General features: G+C 37.1%; 4 protein-coding genes and 1 long non-coding RNA gene across 10 annotated transcripts in view; 2 read left to right on the forward strand and 3 right to left on the reverse strand.

Annotated features, from left to right (window-relative positions):
* The window catches only part of LOC111492099 (endoplasmic reticulum metallopeptidase 1-like), an 11642-nt gene extending 4557 nt beyond the window's left edge, over positions 1 to 7085 (reverse strand). For 3 of the 5 annotated variants that reach the window (XM_023141292.1, XM_023141295.1, XM_023141296.1), the window contains exons 1-17: positions 6793 to 7085; positions 6502 to 6587; positions 6244 to 6345; positions 5944 to 6050; positions 5751 to 5851; positions 5314 to 5401; positions 4802 to 4890; positions 4414 to 4553; positions 4148 to 4313; positions 3932 to 4067; positions 3651 to 3747; positions 3279 to 3408; positions 2205 to 2264; positions 1937 to 2055; positions 1617 to 1741; positions 747 to 971; positions 48 to 208 (exon numbers count right to left, since the gene is read on the reverse strand). In XM_023141292.1, coding sequence (XP_022997060.1) covers positions 48 to 208; positions 747 to 971; positions 1617 to 1741; positions 1937 to 2055; positions 2205 to 2264; positions 3279 to 3408; positions 3651 to 3747; positions 3932 to 4067; positions 4148 to 4313; positions 4414 to 4553; positions 4802 to 4890; positions 5314 to 5401; positions 5751 to 5851; positions 5944 to 6050; positions 6244 to 6345; positions 6502 to 6587; positions 6793 to 7005 — 2145 coding nt within the window. In that variant the 5' untranslated portion in view covers positions 7006 to 7085. The remainder of the gene's footprint in view (positions 1 to 47; positions 209 to 746; positions 972 to 1616; positions 1742 to 1936; positions 2056 to 2204; positions 2265 to 3278; positions 3409 to 3650; positions 3748 to 3931; positions 4068 to 4147; positions 4314 to 4413; positions 4554 to 4801; positions 4891 to 5313; positions 5402 to 5750; positions 5852 to 5943; positions 6051 to 6243; positions 6346 to 6501; positions 6588 to 6792) is intronic. The other 2 variants (XM_023141294.1, XM_023141293.1) reach the window with 2 other exon arrangements.
* A 1151-nt stretch (positions 7086 to 8236) lies between these two features.
* Positions 8237 to 11341, forward strand: LOC111492142 (probable arabinosyltransferase ARAD1). Its single transcript, XM_023141389.1, has 4 exons — positions 8237 to 8785; positions 9561 to 9857; positions 9970 to 10065; positions 10540 to 11341. The coding sequence occupies exons 1-4, from the start codon at positions 8312 to 8314 to the stop codon at positions 10951 to 10953; spliced, it is 1281 nt and encodes a 426-aa protein (XP_022997157.1). The 5' UTR covers positions 8237 to 8311; the 3' UTR covers positions 10954 to 11341.
* A 428-nt stretch (positions 11342 to 11769) lies between these two features.
* On the reverse strand, positions 11770 to 14428 carry LOC111492248. The gene is made up of 5 exons (XR_002719834.1): positions 14292 to 14428; positions 13689 to 14192; positions 13317 to 13420; positions 13120 to 13231; positions 11770 to 12095 (listed from the first exon to the last, which is right to left on the reverse strand). It is a non-coding gene; the product is annotated as an uncharacterized LOC111492248 (long non-coding RNA).
* On the forward strand, positions 12197 to 17117 carry LOC111492115 (65-kDa microtubule-associated protein 8). Of its 2 annotated transcripts, XM_023141325.1 has the most exons (11): positions 12200 to 12939; positions 13036 to 13239; positions 13352 to 13609; positions 13716 to 13928; positions 14240 to 14395; positions 14472 to 14631; positions 14725 to 14876; positions 14962 to 15049; positions 15243 to 15316; positions 15635 to 15706; positions 16494 to 17117. In XM_023141325.1, exons 1-11 carry the CDS (start codon positions 12856 to 12858, stop codon positions 16815 to 16817), a joined length of 1785 nt encoding a protein of 594 aa, XP_022997093.1. In that variant the 5' UTR covers positions 12200 to 12855; the 3' UTR covers positions 16818 to 17117. The 2 variants fall into 2 exon arrangements, with proteins under 2 accessions (XP_022997094.1, XP_022997093.1); XM_023141326.1 differs by lacking the exons at positions 15243 to 15316; positions 15635 to 15706; positions 16494 to 17117 and having other exon boundaries at positions 12197 to 12939; positions 14948 to 15039.
* LOC111492238 (DNA polymerase epsilon subunit C) lies at positions 16726 to 17818 on the reverse strand. The gene is made up of 2 exons (XM_023141523.1): positions 17290 to 17818; positions 16726 to 16823 (listed from the first exon to the last, which is right to left on the reverse strand). Exon 1 carries the CDS (start codon positions 17728 to 17730, stop codon positions 17308 to 17310), a length of 423 nt encoding a protein of 140 aa, XP_022997291.1. The 5' UTR covers positions 17731 to 17818; the 3' UTR covers positions 16726 to 16823; positions 17290 to 17307.
* Between the last annotated feature and the right edge of the window lie 1797 nt (positions 17819 to 19615).

Consider the following 19615-nt stretch of genomic DNA (forward strand, 5'->3'; position numbering starts at 1 on the left):
CCTGAAAAACTGAAAATAGTATTCATTTCTATTGTACAGCAGCATACCAGCCAGTTCTCTTGGCGAGACAAATTTGCAGTTTCAAAGGACAGATCTAAATCTGTCTGCAATTCGTTTGCCACATCAGGAGCATGTTTCAAAAGAAAAATTAGAGAATTAGAATCCACCACAGAGAGTTCATAACTGGAGTTCTCAAGATGATTCGGACCTGTGAAAAAATATAGTGCCGATTCAGAGAAGCTAGAAGCAACAATTTCTTGTCAATATAACATTTGAGAAGAGGAAGGAAAAACACATCCTACTCTAAGAGTGAGAGTTATAGATTGCTGATATTTAGAAGTTAGATGTTTTGTTAAAATTTTGAACAGAAATGTTACCACTGAAGTATATAAACTTCTTGAACCTGTTCACTTAACATCTACAACATTCAAGTAAAGCAACATAGATCAAGTAGAAAGTACAGAGGACGAAGGATCTTAAATACTGCAATGAGAGCAGGCTTAGTTTCCAACTCCCAAAAACTTGAACACATGCACATACTGTAGTTAAGTCAGAGTTAAGGAAAGAAAAGGCATTATATCATGGGGGAAAATTTTCCTATACAAAGGAGTATGGGTGCTACTCTGATTCATTCTTAGAATTCATAGTGTGCAATACCGGTCTTTGCACCTCGTCAAAATTCTAAAAGAATGTTTGCGTGCACCATGTATTCATCAGATTTTGTCATCAATCTTTAGTCTTAATACCTGAAGTAAGGTATGTTTGCTGAAGAACTACCCTCTTTGGAGCAGCTATACTATATGGAAAGAACTGCGAGGAAACAGCCAACCCAATTACAATAATCTGCAACAAGAATTGCAAGATGGATGACCTTGCTAGCCAGTGTCCACAAACTGGAATTAGAGGGCCAATGCACACACTAGTTACAACTCCAATAGTAACTGCCACTACAATATCTGGAATGAAATACCCTGCAAGAATAGTTTGGTCACTGTAAAAATTTCCAGTGATAATTAGGATAAGCGGACAAATTTAGAGAATGCATCTTTAGCATACAATGCATAGTAGAAAAGTTCCAGCTAATAAAAAATAAGCTTACAAGATAAGACGTCAATATACACAGTAAAAAAACTACAAAAAACTCTTCAGTTGGAGTTCCTGATCATCCCAACCCAAACACACATACCCAGAAGATACAAAAAGTATTAAAAAAAACAAAACTATAAATTGCAGATAACAACGAACAAAGTTCAATGCTGTTGGTTGCAAAAATTTTGTGAAAATACATCAATATTGAGAAAATAACTATCTGAAGACTCTAATTACAGAAATTGGAATTTCAAAAAAGCTGTTAATAACTTATAGGAGTGGTGGAATTAAAAATAGCGTTCTCATTTCTTGATCATTTTACAAGGTTTCTCCTCCCAGGTAACACGTGAAAAAGTGGTGGGCATCTCTCAGTTAATAAGATATGAAAACTGTTGATTGGGCATCATACTTAGAAATCACACATGCCTTCGTGCATCAAAACTATTTCGGTCAGCCAAGTAACAGAAATGGAAAGGAGAAGCTGAACTAGATATGGATTGAAAAATATTCCAGTTCAGGATACTAACCATATGGAGGAGGAATAGAACCCATCATGCCTGTCTTCTCAATTAAAAATTGGGCAAGGAAGCCTCCAAAATAAACCGAGTATGCAAGGTATGGAACCATTGGTAACACGAAAAATAATATTGACCTAACAGATAAAAAACTGTTCTCAGAAATATCATTTTCACGCCATTAAAATTACTTCCATCTGACAGGAAAATGATCATTGAGGAAGGTTATAATCAAACTATTCCAAAAACATCAGGTAGAAACCTTTTTCTCAGAAATCATATCATTAGCATCAAAAAGTCATAATTTAGAGCCGCAATGTGCAAATTACAACCTGAGAGACCTGCGGCCATAATGTTTAGCTGCCAAGGAAAATGACAACCAGGCAGCAAGCATAGAAATGCACGCAAAGAAGGTCAAGAAGCCACCACTAAGCCCTGCTAAAAGATACGCCTGCATTTAGGAAACTGCTTTGAGCAATCAAAACTTTGATACTAAAAAATATTGACTACATTGACAATAATATTAATACGAATTCTTCCATTATACAACCGTTCATTATGGTGAAACAATTACCCTATATACCATAGCATTCAACATACCATTGTCAAACTGGAAAAGAATCCAAATGCGCCCCAAAACCTTGCTTCATCAGACAACACCTGTGAGATTGAAATGTCATATTAAGCATTGACAAGTCACATGGGGTATGTGATGTTAGTATGATTGATGTTACACATACATTACCTGCCCCTCAGCTTTAAAAATTTTCTTTAAAAATTGTCAAGTAAGAAACCAAAATGAGCATTCAAAGATTGCACATATAGTACAGAGCTTTTCAGTTCAACCAAAAAAAGTAAAGACAAAATAGGTGCACCAAACTGTCAAATTTCATAGAATTCATAAGTCAACTAACATAAAGAAGAGATGGACTAGTGATATTTTTAGAATGAACATAACAAAACTTGCATGTCTATTCATGCATGGAACAAGGGGCCACCATATAAGCATGCATACATAAGTGCATGTACATCCAATATATTACCCTCTATAACAATACATTTTTGAGAAAGCTCCCCTTCCTTGTGAAACCGCAATGTAATCACATCAAGACGGAATCAATAAATTTAGAGCAGTGTCCGAAGAAAAGAAATGAAATGAATAGATTTTCTGCATTGAAGGAAATCCTAGTAGCATATCCATCGTATAGAACCAACTTCCGTAAGCCCATGGACTAAATGACTAGTGAGATATATTAAGGATACAGACGCAAAACCAGTTGACTCTTGTTTCATATTGTTGCACTAGCTGTACACTTCACATTTACTGATTACTCAATTGATAAACTTCAATATTAAAAAAAATAAAGAATATTTTCTTTGCTGATTCTGATATAAACTAAACTCTCACTGATGCAGGAAATACCCAGCATTTTAAGCACAATTTTTTAAGCAAATAATTTAGTGGAAAGTATTACTACAATATCTCAACAAAATTTAGCCTGATATTTACCATTCGGTTGAAACGATGATAAGGTCTAATGAAGGAAGAAGAATGTGGATGAGCTCATTGATAGTCAATTATATCCAGCAACCAGAAAGAGAAAAAAACAACAACCAGAGTTCTTAAACATAAGATGTGATTAACAGGTAAACTTGTTAAAAGTAGAATTTCACCTCTCTTGAGGCCTGAAAAACCGAAATATCTTGGGAGAGAGAGAAGCAACTCCAAAAAGTTCTAGGAATCAATAGACCAACTAGTGAGCACGGGACGAACATCAAATAAGCCAAGTATGGATGTGAAAACCTGCATTCAGGTTAAAAATGTCAATGAGCATATAAAAATTGCTTCAGCGGCATCAAATCAGACTATGGCCACCAGAAAGGTCCTCCGAGAGTTATATGTTCTCCTTTGATACCATAGCAACAGTAGTGAAATTTATTATACTACTTATAAACACAAACCATAATATATGTGCATCCACATCCGTGTATTAATATAAGAGATAGATAGAAGCTAACGGACAAGTAAACAGAGAAAATACTCACCAGTTCATGGAATAGTTGGTGAACAGCAATCTTAGGATGGAAAACATAACTGGAGAAACAATTGCAAGAAAAACCCCCAAGGCATGAGACAAAAAACCTGAAGATCAAAAAATACACGGGGGTGATTCAATGAGCACAATTTTCGCATGCTTTCACCATAAACTTTAAATTTTATGCAAAATGAAAAATCAACCATTAAAATTGACGTATAATAGAAAAGCAAAGTAGAGGAGCAGTTGAAGAAGTTCTATAATAAAAAACGTGAGCAGAAATTATTTTACCTTTAGTCAAATCAGAAAATGTTGCCAAGCATGAAGTTATGCTAAAATTCCGTAAGTTCAAAAGGAATGGCAGTATTAGGAAGACAGCTATTGGAATTTTGTGAAGTACCAGAGCTAGCCCACTAGAATAAAAGACCTAAAATTCATCGCTAGTAACAGCAATCATTAAGTTCATACTTGTAAAATACCCAAAGTGTAACAATATTCAAAGCATACCATAAACCATGAGAGATAATCAAAGAAAATAGCCCCATCGTCTTTGTCCTGATGGATAGTAATTTCAGGAGATGCTTGCTTATAAAAGTTTTGAAGCATCGAAGAATTCGTAAAGCCCTTTATTATGCTGAACAAATTTTCTCCTCGTGCTTGGATGCTCCCAGGTCTATTATAGACAATTGAATGTCTCAGAAAAAATTGAAGAATAAAGATATATGAAAATCAAAATCATGTATCTGTACCAAAACAGCAGATGTAATGCATACAATAGTCTCTCCACTGTATCATATGAGGTATGGTAAAAGTAACCACCAAAAAGAAAGATAATATCAAGGCCAGGTATGTTGCCGTAATCCTGAGAAAATATCCTATAATCTGTATCTCCGGGAATAACTGGAAACACATCCTGCATACCAATTAGAAAATCTGATAAACAGTATACAGATGAAAAATACAGCAGTTTCATAACTGGATACACAGCCTCAAATACAAAGGAAGACATTTGATTTAGTTGTAAAAATATGAAAATAACAATCTATTGCCTCAACAATGTATTTATGGATATGTCTGGGGATGTAAACAAACAAGTAACATAATTTGAACCTAAGATTCTCGCAATACAAAACTGGAGAAGAATAAAAATTGAAGAAGAACCTGAGCAGCACTATGAGCCATGGGGTACACAGCAGACTGAGCATAAACACGCGAAGGCCAGGAACCAGGTCCAGATTGACAAACTAAATCTGTTATCAAAAAACGACCAAATTAGAATACCAATTGTGTGGCATAACATACAAGGTACATTGAAGTTTAATTCTTTTTTACAAGAAAAAATGTTAAGTTTCTCTCTCTTTTTTATGATAAATTGAACTTTCGTTGAGAAATAATAAAATAATACAAGGGCATAAAAAAAAAATAGAATTTGAGTAAACAAGGACCATTTTAACAATTTTGAAGGTTCAAATATTTAGAGGAAAACTCATAATCCAAGCATCATTTACATTATTTTTATGGAAGTACTCTATTTTCTTCAAGTTCAATTGCTGGAAAAAAAAAAAAAAAAAGACATTTTGTAGCCCATTTTCTTAAAATCTGAAACTTACCTATAAACGGACAAAACTTCCGGATTTCTTGTACCATAACAATCAATATGGATTAGTTCTTACCTAAACCTCCAGTACCAGATGCTTCGACATTTACAAAAGCTCCAATTGTATCATGCCATCTATGTTTCTCCATAAATCCATGTGAGCCCTAAAACATTAAACAGTTTTAGTCAAATGCTTCCTGTCAACTAGAGAAACCCGCAAATTGCCAGATCAAGACAGAAGGGTTTTTCATAATGTCTGAACAAAGATAAAGCCCCACATGAACTTCTAGCGTATGTTTGAAAGAAGTTCAAATCAAAATGCTTTGAAACAGCCATCATTTTGCCGCATCTAAACAAGCAGACAGAGGAAGAAGAAAAAGAAACTACTCTCTCTTGTATTATGCCTACATCTAAAGCACAAAAAATTATAATCATGAATGCTGCCGCAAATTCAAATAATAGGGAAAAGTTACAGGTTTATTTCTCAGTAAGAACAAAGAACTGAATCCCTACCAACAAAAATAGCTCTTCTGCACCGTTGAAAAGAAAAATAACAGGACGAGGAGGAACCCATCCAGAGTCTACAATAAGCCTAGCCACTTCTAGCATTGATGCTGTAACAGTGACATATATGATAAGAGAGTGTCATGATCAATCAAAAGAATGCTATGTTACTCTTCTTTGACAAAGGTTTTCCAATACCCACCCACACATGTGCCACAATCACCAGCACCCGGCGATCCAAGTGGACTATCAAAATGGCCATTTATTAGAACTGACGGGTCGGTGTCTCGAGAATCTACTGATGAAATTCTGTCATCCATCAAGAGTGAAGTTCTTGCAAATCAGTAATAAGCTATAATACTTTGCTATTCAAAAACTGGAACACGAATCAACATACATGAACTATGGATCCCATATCACGTACTCTTTTTCTTTTTCGTTCAGAGATAAGAGATCTGTTCCCATGCCAATTACAAATTTAAAAATTAAATCTCAACTCTACCTCATTAAGATATTAGTGTGGTTTCGATATCCCAGTGATATGCTGTGGCCCAGAAACATCATACTAAAGGAACCATCAACAACTGTCTCCTCGATCTCGATTCTGAGTCATAAACAACTTCAGTAATACAGAAATCAAACTTCAACTAACAAGAAGCGCATGCAAGTATAACACAGCGGACCATTTCCTCAGTTTAGAACAATAGAAACAATTTAAAATTAAATAGCTTCGTTAGCCGACATGAGAAACTACACTGACCGAAATTCATCACTAGCACGCTCCTTCATCATCTCCAACTGCCCGTTTATATACCGAGCAGCTTCTCTAAGACCAGGACGTCCCTCCTACAAAGACAAGAAACACAAACATACCCAAAAGCAATTTCTTAAAGACCACATGAAGCTGTTTACTCATAAAAAATGACAAACATATCGCAGTTTTCTTCCCTAGAATGCATTTCCAGTAACCAAACTGAAAAAAGCTCAAATCATCATATGAAATGAAGTTTCATGGTAGACACCAAGTAAAATGCACGCGAACGCCGACTACCTGGCGACCTTCGATCTCTTGAGACAAAATTCGTACATGCTCGACCGCTCTGGCTTCAGAGAATCGATCAAGAGGCGCATCAATTGCAAGCGGCTTAACAAACTTCATGTGAACAATGGAGTGAGCCAGCATCGACATGAGGCCATACATAACAGCTAAACAAAGCAATAGCTTAAAGGCAGCCGCATCATCAGAATTTAATCCGAACGCCATCTTCACCAGCTCGACGATCTGAATCTGAACTCTGCAAAATTGGCGCGACAGTGATACTATGAACTATTCGTATAATCCAATTTCTTCGTGCCGTTGTATTTATACGCGACACAGTGATTAAGATGAAGATTATGCGCTGATCATCGTTTAAGAGCTGATCAAACGACGCCGTATTAAGGGGAATGTGGAAGGGTTATTCTGTGCTACGCGTCTATTTTGGAGATGCGTGTTGATTTAATCGTAGCCGTTTAAATCAGTCATGCGATTTTGATTGTGATCAGTATAGGACGTTTGGTTTTATGATTTTAGTAATTGCATGTTAAGTCATTTCCTCTCGCTTGCCCTTTCACACTCCATTCTCTCTCGTTTTCTCGTTCTATGGGCAAAAAGGTAAAAATTTTCAACGAGCTACTTTTTTTTCATCCTATTCATAAACATTGTGAACGAGAATAACAACGAGGGAACGATAACACAAGAAACAGTGTAGACAATACAGAATCGAGAGGGAAAATGATGCAGGACCGATAGAGCAACATGAGTAAACTCGAGATGAAATAGATAACTTTTCTTCCTGTCAAATGGTAGTGATACGAAATCGAGAGCGAAAAATATCTCATTATTATTATTAGATAGATAGACGGTTACTTACGTAAGATTAGTACATTAGCTTAAACGTCTTTGTACTTACTTTCAATTTCATTTTTTATTTCCGCGAAATCTCTCAATTATTTTTGCGAGAAATTTCTATTTCTTTTATTTAATTGGAGCGCTTTTGAAGAGGAAGAGTACAAAGAATGTTTTACTCGAGAATTGGTCAAGAAATGTAAAGAAGGAGATGAACTATTGAGTAGATGCAACTGCTTAAATTCACCGCTAACCGATATTGTCTGCTCTTGCCCATTACATATTGTCGTCAGTCTCATAGTTAGAGAGAGATTTCCACGTATTCATAAAAAATGTTTTATTCTCTCATCTAGTTAAGAGATCTCACAATCTAGTCTTTGGAGACAACATACTCACTGGCACATTATATGAAATATCATGAGTAATTCTTATTTTTTAAAAAATGAAATTAAAGAATTTTTTAAAATGAAATTGTAATCGAAAATATATTTTCAATTTTTTTTATAATTTAGGTATTATTGAATTTTGTAGATATAGATATTTTTATTAATTTAATTTTAATTATAAATCTAAATGAATAATAATTCGTTTCGTATTTTCAACGCAACGGAGTAAATAACCGCCTGGTTAGAAGTTGGAAGAACTCGGTCGAGAGAGAAATTGTGGCCGACGATCTCTGAAAATGTATCGGAAAGCTATTTTCTTCCTCATTTTCTCTGTTATCTTCTTCATTTCTTGTTCAATTCTCGTCGGAACCGTCGACATCAGATCGTACTTCTTCCCTCTGCTTCAGTCACAGCCAATTTCTTCCTTCCCCTGTGCCGCCGACCCTCCTCTCAGAGTCTACATGTACGACCTTCCCCGTCGCTTCAATGTAGGCATACTCAATCGCCGGAACTTGGACCAGACTCCAGTCACCGCATCCACTTGGCCTCCATGGCCCAGAAACTCGGGGTTGAAGCGGCAGCATAGTGTGGAGTACTGGATGACGGGTTCGCTTTTACACGAAGGTAGTGAGGATGGCAGAGATGCAGTTAGAGTTATGGATCCGGAGAATGCGGATGCTTTCTTTGTGCCGTTTTTTTCTTCGTTGAGTTTTAATTCACATGGACGCAATATGACCGATCCGGCTACGGAGGTTGATCACCAATTGCAGGTACCTTGCAGTTAATTGTACAGATTAAAGTTTGTGGCTCTTCTGGAACTCTGTAATTTTCTATTTTCTTGTTTAGACCCCGCAATGTTCTGTATTCGACTTCACATCCTTGGGTTTGGGAGGGCTTTTCCGAGCGGGATTCTAATATGATCCTCGAAGGCATTGAATTATTTGACTGTAACGTGTCTAGTAGGTTTCAAATTGATTTTGCTACGTTTAACTGATTCTATCGCAGTTCTTGGATTGTGATAATGTTCAATTTTCCATTTACTCTTCAGACGACTGCTTAGTGGCGGGTAAAGTAGATGTAGAAAGGGGGGAAGTTCTATAGTGTTCTTAGAATTGAATTCGATCCAGTTTACCAATCTCAGACCGAGTGAATTTGCAGATCCAGGGATAAACATGCTAGTTTAGTGTAAATCTCGTGGTTGCAAGCTTGTCAATTTCCCACTTCTCATTAATCCATCGCACTAACTAAAAACTTCAGTCGTTGACTTGTAATGAACTCATGGATCTACACGTCCACTATTTAGGAAACTTGTTCATCTGATCACGATGTTTGAAACATTTGTTTGAATTCTTATCTCAGATTTATAGATATGGGTTTACTTTGAATTGTATTCTTCTGATTGTCAGCATCTAATTTGTCTCAATATTAGGTTTCTTGTATTTCAAATATTATATTCTTAGTTTTGGAAGCGTTGAAGAGAAAGTTACATGAAACTGTACTTCAGCCAGTTGATTGGTTTTGATTATTTGACTAATGTTTCCTCAGATTGAACTCATGAAATTCTTGAGCGAATCCAAGTATTGGCAGAGGTCTAAGGGCAGAGACCATGTCATTCCCATGACACATCCTAATGCCTTCAGGTTTCTCCGAAACCAGGTGAACGCCTCAATTCAAATTGTTGTGGATTTTGGCCGCTATCCAAAAGCCATGTCAAATTTGCGCAAAGATGTGGTAGCTCCATATGTGCATGTTGTGAGTTCTTTCATTGACGATGACCCTCCAGACCCATATGAGTCTCGCCCGACACTACTCTTCTTTCAGGGAAAGACATTTAGAAAAGATGTAAGTCGACTGAAGTTTCATGACTGGTCCCCTCCCATTCTAAAATGGGGGAAGTAGAACTTGCGTTTTGACATGAAATTGTTAGTAACTGAATTTGTTAAACATGTTTCAGGATGGCATTATTCGTGTCAAACTGGCAAAGATATTAGGCGGCTATGATGATATTCACTATGAACGTAGCGCTGCAAATGAGAAAAGCATAAAAACGGTACGGTGTGCGTGTTTGCTAAATATTTCTATTTGACTATTTGTATGGGAAAACTTTGTGAATTCTACTCTGCTGGTTTAAATTCTGTAACTATATCATACACCTTAACCAGACCAAACATCCAAACATATTTCTTATCCAAAATTCTTGTTTTATTTTATTTTTTTGTATGCTTTGAATCAATATCCCATACTCCTCTCATCTAAAAGTGTTGCATAAATACTCACGCAAACTTACATGTTGGTTTCTCCTTGGGGTAGTTTTGGATGGCAAGGAAAAGACAATATTAGGTGTCCAAGAAACAAGATAACTTTGTAATACTTGTAGGAATTTTACATTTATAATTTCTGTTCTTCGGGTGTCTAGGAACCTAGTTTCTTTGTATGTCCCTTACTCATAGGTATACAGCTGTGTAGGGTTTTATGGTAAAGAATCCAGTGTATCTCATTCTGTTCTCTTCTTCTGATACTCCAGTCTTCTCAAGGGATGCGGTCATCAAAGTTCTGTCTGCATCCCGCTGGAGACACTCCATCGTCTTGCCGGTTATTTGATGCTATTGTGAGCCACTGTGTTCCCGTGATCGTAAGTGATCAAATAGAGCTTCCATACGAAGATGAAATCGACTACAGTCGATTCGCATTGTTTTTCTCCTTCGAAGAGGCTCTGCAGCCTGGTTACATGGTTGATAAACTCAGGAAATTTCCTAAAGAGAGATGGATTGAAATGTGGAAGCAACTAAAGGGTATCTCCCACCACTATGAATTTCAGTACCCTCCTAAGAAGGAAGATGCTGTCAATATGTTATGGAGACAGGTGAAGCACAAGCTTCCCGGGGTTAAACTCACTGTTCACCGAAGCAGACGCTTGAAAGTTCAGGATTGGTGGTGAAGAAGATGAACACTGAAGTTCTATTTTTCCAGGTCCAGCATTCTAAACTCTCACCTCCCTAACAACTCTTAGGAAATCATAATTTTTGCACCTGTCTTGTGCTGATTTCAATAATCTTCGACATCTCCAGCTTGGTTCGATACGAAACTAGGTTCTAGTCACCGTTCTAATAGTCGATTGATATTGAGTTGTAATTTTCACATTGTTAAAGAAAATTTAGTCACTTTAGTGTGTTCTAATTGTGGAGGCTTGTACAGACGGGTTGAGAATTTTTGGCGATTTTGTTATTGGGCTGCCTGCCTGTAATAGGAATTCCTTGTATTTTCATTGCTTGGATCATGGTATTGTCCTAAGATCCAAAATGGTAATAGATATTGTATTCTCGAAATTCTTACATAGTGAAATGGAATCTTTTGCTTAGGTAGAAAAATGTTGGCATCATTACGCTGTTCATCTTCATTTTGCATTTAAATTACATAAGCTCAAATAACAGCATGTAAGCACAATATTTACATAAGCTCAAATGTTTGTGAGTTTGATAGTAACACGTAACAAGACAACATTTTAAAATCATGAGTGTGACGGTAATACAATATTTGACGGGGACTTAGCTGTTACATTTATATATATATATAAGGCAAAAGTATTTAAGGTTAATTACAGTAATTCCAACTTTTGAATCAAATGGTTGAGGACATCAAATAAGGAAGGAAATCTACAATTTCAACGAGTTCCTGAAATGGTTGTAAAAACTAGATACAATTTTAGTTATTTACGTCAATAATATAATAATTTAATAACTAGTTTCATTAAGGTTTTTTGGAAGTCCAAATTGATAATTAGCAGAACATTAGGGGAAAATTGAAATTTTAAATAGATTAGGGATCAAATTGGAAAGAACCTGAAAATTTTTAAGAATATTCAGCCTGTTCAATATTTTAACAATACCCATTGAGGAAGCAATATCTTTTAGGGGCCAATTCGTTGGTTTCAGTTCTATCTTCTAAGTTCTTCAAGCTATGAAGCCACTAACGCCAATGTCTTTATCAATCAATTCATTGAGTCCTTCACACTCTTGGTATCCCCTAACCTCTCTCCAGCCCCACTTTCATTCAGCCTTCTTCCAGAAGATAAGATAAAATCTGATAAGAAAGAAAAGAACAAGTAACAGACATTATTTTTCTTTCCTAAAAAGGGCAGAAAAAGGTTTGGACTAACAAACAAACAAACCTATAATTAGAACATTGAGGAAGCTAAAATCTTGTTTTTGCAGCAAACAAAATGGCATGTAATCTAAGTCGGAGTATACTCAACAACATTAGATATCCTCTACATGCATGTCGCTAGACAATGCTTTTACTTTTTAGCCAAAAAAATTGTTGGAATCATAGCTTCAATAAGAACCAAGCTACTATTTCGTTCATTTATGGCTAGTTTTGCATACAGAACCAAATGAGGATTTCTTGAGAATCAAGGTCTGCAAGAGCTACTTGCCGGGGGGGTTAGGCTGTGATGCAGGAGAGAGAGAACTTGGAATAAGAGAGGCCATCTTATTAATGGAGGAAGACGGGGAGTTGCTGTCTTAATGGTTCATAAAATAGAAGAAATGATGGAGCAGGGTGAAGGGAAAGGGGAGATAAAGCTGAAGAAGGATAAATGGCGATCCTTGAAACTAAAGCATACACAAAGCGCACTATACCCACCCTCCCTAACATACAGCCTACGCTTATCGTTTAAGCAAAAACTAAAACCCACCTCTCTCTCTCTCTCTCTCTCTCTCAGGCTTTCTCTTTCTCTTTTTCCAACCCATTTCCAGCTTTTCCTGCACTTTCTGTTGATTAACTCAAACTTTGCAGGCTTGGGGTTCGGGAAAACACTCCAATCCAAAGTTCTGAGAAAAAGATGGCTTCATTTCAAACTCCAATTGGGACGCGAAGTTCCACTATGCTTGAAACTTCATGTGGATATCTACTTCAGGAGTTGCAGGCATGGATATGGAATTTGTTTGTTCTTCCTCTATTTATTTGTTTAGTTGGGCATATAATATCAGTGGCATTGACTTATATAACATAATGATAACAGATGATTTGGGACGAAGTGGGGGAAGACCAGTTTGACAGAGAGAAGGTTCTTCTGGATTTGGAACAGGAGTGTCTAGAAGTTTACCGGAGAAAAGTTGATGATGCAAATGTGTCACGAGCTAGACTTCATCAGGAACTTGCAGAAGCCGAGGCTGAGTTTACCCATCTTCTGTTGTCCCTTGGAGAACGCTCTCTTCCTGGAAGGGTACGCAATGATTTCTTCAACTATCATAATATAATCATAACATCAATCATTTTTATATGTAATTTGCAAGTTCTTACCCAATTGTATGTGTTGATTGGACGAGTCTGATCAGCCAGAAAAGATGGCGGGAACTTTGAAAGAGCAGCTTGATTCAATAACTCCAGCTCTGAGAGAGATGCGACTGAGAAAAGCAGAGAGGATGAAACAGTTAAGTGCCATACAAGTACAAATTCAGAAAATTTCTGCAGAAATAGAAGGTAAAGCAGAGAATGTTGATTCATCTCGAGTTGTCATAGAGAATAAGACCGATCTTTCTGTGACGAAACTTGAGGAATATCAGAATGAATTACAGAGACTTCACAGTGAAAAGGTTACATTATGATCCTACTGTAAATAGAAATGCACACACATACAACATAATATTTCAACTTCTAACTTCGTTCACGTACCGATTCTTATCGATTTTCTTTGGACAGAATGAAAGGCTTCAGAGAGTGGAGAAATATATAGACACAGTCCACAAATTGTCTGCAACGTTGGGGATGGATGCTTCCACGATTATCACCAAGATTCATCCAAGCTTGGACGACCCATTTGGAAGATCAAAGAACATTAGCGATTCCATTTTAGAGAAACTTAAAGGCACGGTAGAATCTCTCAAAGAAGAAAAGCAGCAACGGCTTGAAAAGGTGATGAAACTTGTACTTGCCAAACAACATATCTATGCTACATCCCAAAATCAAAATGTTCGACTGCTAGAGCTTAATCTGATCACTACACTAGCATAATTGTTATGGGAATCAGAAGCACAAAATCATCACAGCCTAGTAAAACACAGCTGTTACTGTTGTATCTAAAGAATAAAAGTCATCAGAACCAGGTGAAACCAACAGTTACAGTATCCCTACATTTAAACAAGTGGCTTAAATCTACAAATGCCAAGTTCTCCAATACTGTAAACAAAACAATATTTGATAAATTTCTGCAATCTTTTCTGCAGCTTCACAATCTAGGAAAAACATTGACAAACTTGTGGGAACTTATGGATTCACCTTATGGTGATCGCCGATTGTTTTCCCATGTAATTCGTCTATTATCATTCTCATCACCTGAAATATCTGATCCTGGGAGCCTTACGTTATACATAATTGAGCAGGTACTACACACGTGTGATAAAGGTAAATAGAAGATTTAATGAATTAGGTGCTAATTATGTGAATAAACATTTCAAGGCTGAGGCTGAAGTCAAGAGACTTGATCAACTAAAAGCAAGCAAGATGAAAGAGCTATTTATCAAGAAACAGATGGAGCTGGAAGATATATGTAACAAATCACATATGGTGATACCTTCAAGATCGGGAATGGAAAAAATAATAAATCTTATTCATTCTGGTACATTGTGTAATGGCATTAATGTTAGAGAATATCATGTACTTAATGAAAATCTATAGTAATCCAGAAACTGACTTCTATGTACTGCAAAAGGGGAAATTGATCATGCCAATCTCCTCACAAGCATGGATGAACAAATATCAAGAGCAAAAGAAGAAGCATCTAGCAGGAAGACTATAATGGAGAAAGTTGAGAAATGGATGTTAACATGTGATGAAGAGCGCTGGTTGGAAGAATATAACATGGTTGGTAATTTCCTACAAGCTATAAAAGACAACTACTTGACTGCAATCTTAATCATAAATATTAATTATAGAATTGAGCATTCAGGATCAAAGCCGATACTCAGTCAGCAGAGGTGCTCACAAAAATCTTAGGCGCGCAGAACGAGCAAGAATAGCAGTCAACAAAATTCCAGGTAATATCAGCAATAATTTCAATTAACTGCAAAAAAGGCTTTAAAGATGGGATGTCTTAAAATTGCCAGACCATATTTTAGTTCAATATATTTCCACACCAAAGACATGTGAGCATCTCCAAATGTGAACATATAACTAGGATTTTAAATGACTTCACTATCTCTCTCCTTTTGAAAATGGCGTAAACTGCAGCTTTGGTGGAATTGCTTTTGGAAAAGACTAGAAGTTGGGAGGCAGAAAGAAGTAAAGTGTTCTTGTATGATGAGGTAAGCTATATAATTACCTGCAACAATGCTGTTGTTGTCATGTGCTAATCATCATTCGAGAGAACGATTCTAAATTTTATAAATGATCTTCCAAAAGCACCTAAAAGGGTCAGAGATTCGAGGTAAAAAAAGAAAATCAAAAGCAGACAAACCAATTGAAGTACCTTCCCTGGCAATTTCAAATAGAATAGATGTAGTAGATACACAGGACTGCCATGCTTTCCCCATAAAAAGTAGTGTTTATTCTTTGTTTCTCCCACCTTGCTAAGAATACCTAGTTATCTGTTAATCACGGACAAATATGTGTCCTATTTTCAGGTGCCATTGCTAGAATTGTTGGAGGAATATAATGCCCTGAGACAGGAAAAAGAGGAGAAGAGGAGACCAAGGGTAAGTACAATGTTTCCCTGCAGCAGGCTTTTAAATATGAATTTAACAACATGGTGAAAGCGGAACTCTCCTTTCCCCCCTAATCATATCACATAGTTTTTAGGAATCACGACCCTCCACAATGGTATGATATTGTCCATTGGCCATGATCATCCCCTTAATTAGCCAATGTGGGATTCCCTCTCAATAATCCTCAACAATCCTCCCCTCGAACAAAGTAGACCATAGAGACTCCCCTGAGGCCTATGGAACCCTCGAATAGCCTCCCCTTGATCAAGGCTTGACTCTTTCTATGGAGTCCTTGAACAAAGTACACCTTTTGTTCGACACTTGAGTCACTTGTGACTACACACACCTTCGAGGCTCGACTCCTTCTCTGGAGCCCTTGAACAAAGTATACCCTTTGTTCGACACTTGAGTCAATTTTGACTACACCTTTGAGGTTCACAACTTCTTCGTTCGACACTTGAGAATGCTATTGACATGGCTAAGCTAAGGGCATGACTCTGATACCATGTTAGAAACCACGACCCTCCACAATGGTATGATATTGTTCACTTTGAGCATAAGCTCTCATGGCTTTGCTTTTGGTTTCCCCAAATAGCCTCATTCCAATGGAGATGTATTTCTTACTTATAAACTCATGATCATCCCCTTAATAAGCTAATGTGGGACTCCCTCTCAACAATTCTTAACACAATCCTCAACAATAATTTGATCTACTCTGCTGCAAAATAATTTACTATCTGTTGGTAGGTTGGTTTCAATGATAGTTTTCTTCTGGCAGGAGAAGAAAAAAGTGCCAACTCATATTCTAATCGAGCCAGAAAACTTCTATGGACCAAGGCCAAGCACCAGCAGTCGGCGTCTTTCAAATGCTAGCATTAATGGAGGTTATAGCAATGCCATAGCTTTGAACAGAAGGCTTTCTCAAGGAATCCTGCAATTTGGTTCAAACAACATAAATTCAGCAACTCAAGGCATCTCTTTCATAAAGGAAGCGAAAAAATCACCTGGAAAAAATATAGCTCGTCGACACAACCTCGATTCTCGGGTCAGAGATGAAACAGCTTCGGTGGTATCCACATTTTCTGGTCCAATATCTCCTTAGAGCTCACTACATGACTTCAAGTTCAAATGTCATTCAATAAGATAATCCCACAGAATAAAGTTTGAGAGAACCATTCTAGCCTGCGAATTAGCTTATGTCTTGACTGAAGATAGAGAAGATACTCGAGTAGTTATTCTATCTTTGAGTTTCTTGTTCATTCCAATTAATTTTTCCTGTACAAACCTCATATAGGTCCTAAAAATAACGCTTATACAGAGAGAGTGAAAGTCGACCACTACTCATTTTGATTGTCTAAATTGTATCAAATTCATCTATTCAGTACTCAAATAGTTTTGAATTTTCCCCTTCTTATGCGATATTTAGATGGAAAATTCTTGAAATGAACAGGATAATGTTTATCAAGTAATGTTCAGTAACAAACAAGATTTATCATCTAATGATAAAATATGGACTTGCTCGCAAACATAAAAACGCCAAAAGTAATTCAGAAAATGTGCTTGAGAGCTTATGCCTGTCGAAGATTGAGCGCCTATGTCTCGTTGGTCTCCGCGGACGCTGTCTTCTCTGGCCGGCGAAAGAAATCATCGATTCGGCGGGTTCCTTCAGGAGCCACTTTATCAACGACAACGCGAGTGCGATTCTCGTCCTTCGCCGGAGCATCCGACGGCTGAGAAGGAAGAGGAAGCGAATCGAGGAGAAAATCACTGATCGATTGATGCCTTTTGACGGCGATTCGGATGTGTTCAAGCTTTACGGTCTTCCGTTTCTTCTCGGCGGCGACTTCTGCAGATTTTTCAGCGAGAAGCTCCAGGAAAAGCTCAGTGGCGCATGAGACTAAAAACAGCGCTTCTGAATTCACTTTACCAATGTCCTTGTCCAGCTTCATTATCTTCTTTATTCGCCCCATCGGAAATTCCGGCCGGATAGCCTCTCCAGGTTCCTCTTCTGCCATGTCCGGACTCTGTATGAACTGCAAGAATTCGATGCCTGAAAATGGATTTTGGTTTAGTCCAGATTATTTTATCGAATCGATGAAAATCTGGGGATTTCTGATGGCGGGAAGATGAGGCTGGAAATTTTATAATGACGACTATAACCCTGAGTGCTGCTTGGCTCACGCATGTATTGGTGGGACTTTTTGGTCATTTACTGATCCTACCGGGGTTTTTTCCCGCCGTGATACAATAACTTTTTCCTTAATGTTATTTTATTCTTTTGTTATTCAAAATTATGCTTTGTTTTTTACAATTTCTAATCATTAAATTTATTTTTTTAATAAATATTTAAATTCTTAGCTAAATAAATAAATAATAAATTTTTTTAAAAATGATCTTTTTTAGTATTTTCAATAAAATGTAAAAATAAACTTTTTTAAATTTATTATTTTAAATTTTTCTAATCCTTCATTTTCTTAATTTAAATAAATATTTTGAAAAATGAACATAAAAATATCTCATATTTATATCCAACCGTAGTCAGAGGCACGTAGATTCATTCCCTCAGTTGGGTGCCTCCGTAAATTATTTATTAAAGTTAAGACGTAAATTTTGAGGACAAAACACCAACAAAGACGTTGGGCCCGCTTGAGATGTTACAAATGGTATCAGATATAGAATGTTGTACCACTGAGGACATTGATTCCCCTTGGAATGTTACAAAAGGTATTAGAGTCAAACACAGTATGCCAACGAGAACATTGGGTCCACTTGGGTTGTTACAAATGCTATTAGAGCCAGACACCGGAAGACAAGAGACGCTAGACTTCAAGGGGGTGGATTGATATCAGAGCCCGACATTAGAAGTGAACAAAGACACTGAGTCTGCTTAGGGATGTTACAAATGGTATTAGAGTAAGACACTAGACAGTATGCCTGCTTAGATTGTTGCAAATGCTATCAGAGCTAGGCACCGAATGACAAGAGATGTTAGACTCCAAGGGGATGGATTGATATCATAGCCAACCATTGGAAAGTGAACAAAGGCACTAGGCCTGCTCAGGGATGTTACAAATGGTATTAGAGTTAGACACCAAACAATGTACCCATTTAGATTGTTACAAATGTTATCAGCCAGGCACTGGACAATAAGAGATGCTGTACTCCAAGGGGGTAGATTGATATCAGAGCCAGACATCGAAAGTGAACAAAGACACTAGGCCTGCTCGGGGATGTTACAAATGGTATTAGAGTCAGACACCGGACAGTGTGCCCACTTAGATTGTTACAAATACTATCAGAGTCAAGCATCGAACGACAAGAGACGCTGGACTCTAAGGGGGTGGATTGATATCAGAGCCAAACATCGAAAGTGAACAAAGACACTAGGCCTGTTCGGGGATGTTACAAATGGTATTAGAGTCAGACACCGGACAGTGTGCCCACTTAGATTGTTACAAATGCTATCAGAGCCAGGCACCGGACGGTAAGAGACGCTGGAGTCTAAGGGGGTGGATTGATATTAAAGCCATACATCAAAAGTGAACAAAGACACTGGGCCTGCTTAGGGATGTTACAAATGATGTTAGAGTTAGACACTTAACAATGTGCCCGTTTAGATTATTAACAAATGCTATCAGAGTTAGACACGAGACATCGGACCCGAGAAAATTGAGCGTGAGATCACAGTCTTTTTTAAATAGAATAATTTAAATTTTTGATTTCATTTTCCTAAGCATTGAAACTAAAAAAAACAACAACAACAAACTCCCAAAACATTGGAACACATCAAAGCAAGAAGATGGCTAAAACTTGGAACTTAATTAATTAACCAAAGAAGAACGACGAACAGCAAAGTTTAAGAGAGAGAAGGAAAAAAAAAAAAAAAAAAAAAAAAAAAAA

This window comes from Cucurbita maxima, unplaced genomic scaffold (assembly GCF_002738345.1).
Source record: "Cucurbita maxima cultivar Rimu unplaced genomic scaffold, Cmax_1.0 Cma_Scf00017, whole genome shotgun sequence".
In the NCBI taxonomy this organism is placed as follows: Eukaryota; Viridiplantae; Streptophyta; class Magnoliopsida; order Cucurbitales; family Cucurbitaceae; genus Cucurbita; species Cucurbita maxima.

Coding starts and splice junctions, on each gene's coding strand:
- LOC111492238 (XM_023141523.1), bottom strand. CDS start 17,730: ATGGCAGAAGAGGAACCTGGAGAGGCTATCCGGCCGGAATTTCCGATG.
- LOC111492115 (XM_023141325.1), top strand. CDS start 12,856: ATGGCTTCATTTCAAACTCCAATTGGGACGCGAAGTTCCACTATGCTT. Junction 14,396..14,471: donor CGTTATACATAATTGAGCAG/GTACTACACACG, acceptor AAACATTTCAAG/GCTGAGGCTGAAGTCAAGAG. Junction 14,632..14,724: donor AATAAATCTTATTCATTCTG/GTACATTGTGTA, acceptor GTACTGCAAAAG/GGGAAATTGATCATGCCAAT.
- LOC111492142 (XM_023141389.1), top strand. CDS start 8,312: ATGTATCGGAAAGCTATTTTCTTCCTCATTTTCTCTGTTATCTTCTTC. Junction 9,858..9,969: donor GAAAGACATTTAGAAAAGAT/GTAAGTCGACTG, acceptor AACATGTTTCAG/GATGGCATTATTCGTGTCAA. Junction 10,066..10,539: donor ATGAGAAAAGCATAAAAACG/GTACGGTGTGCG, acceptor CTGATACTCCAG/TCTTCTCAAGGGATGCGGTC.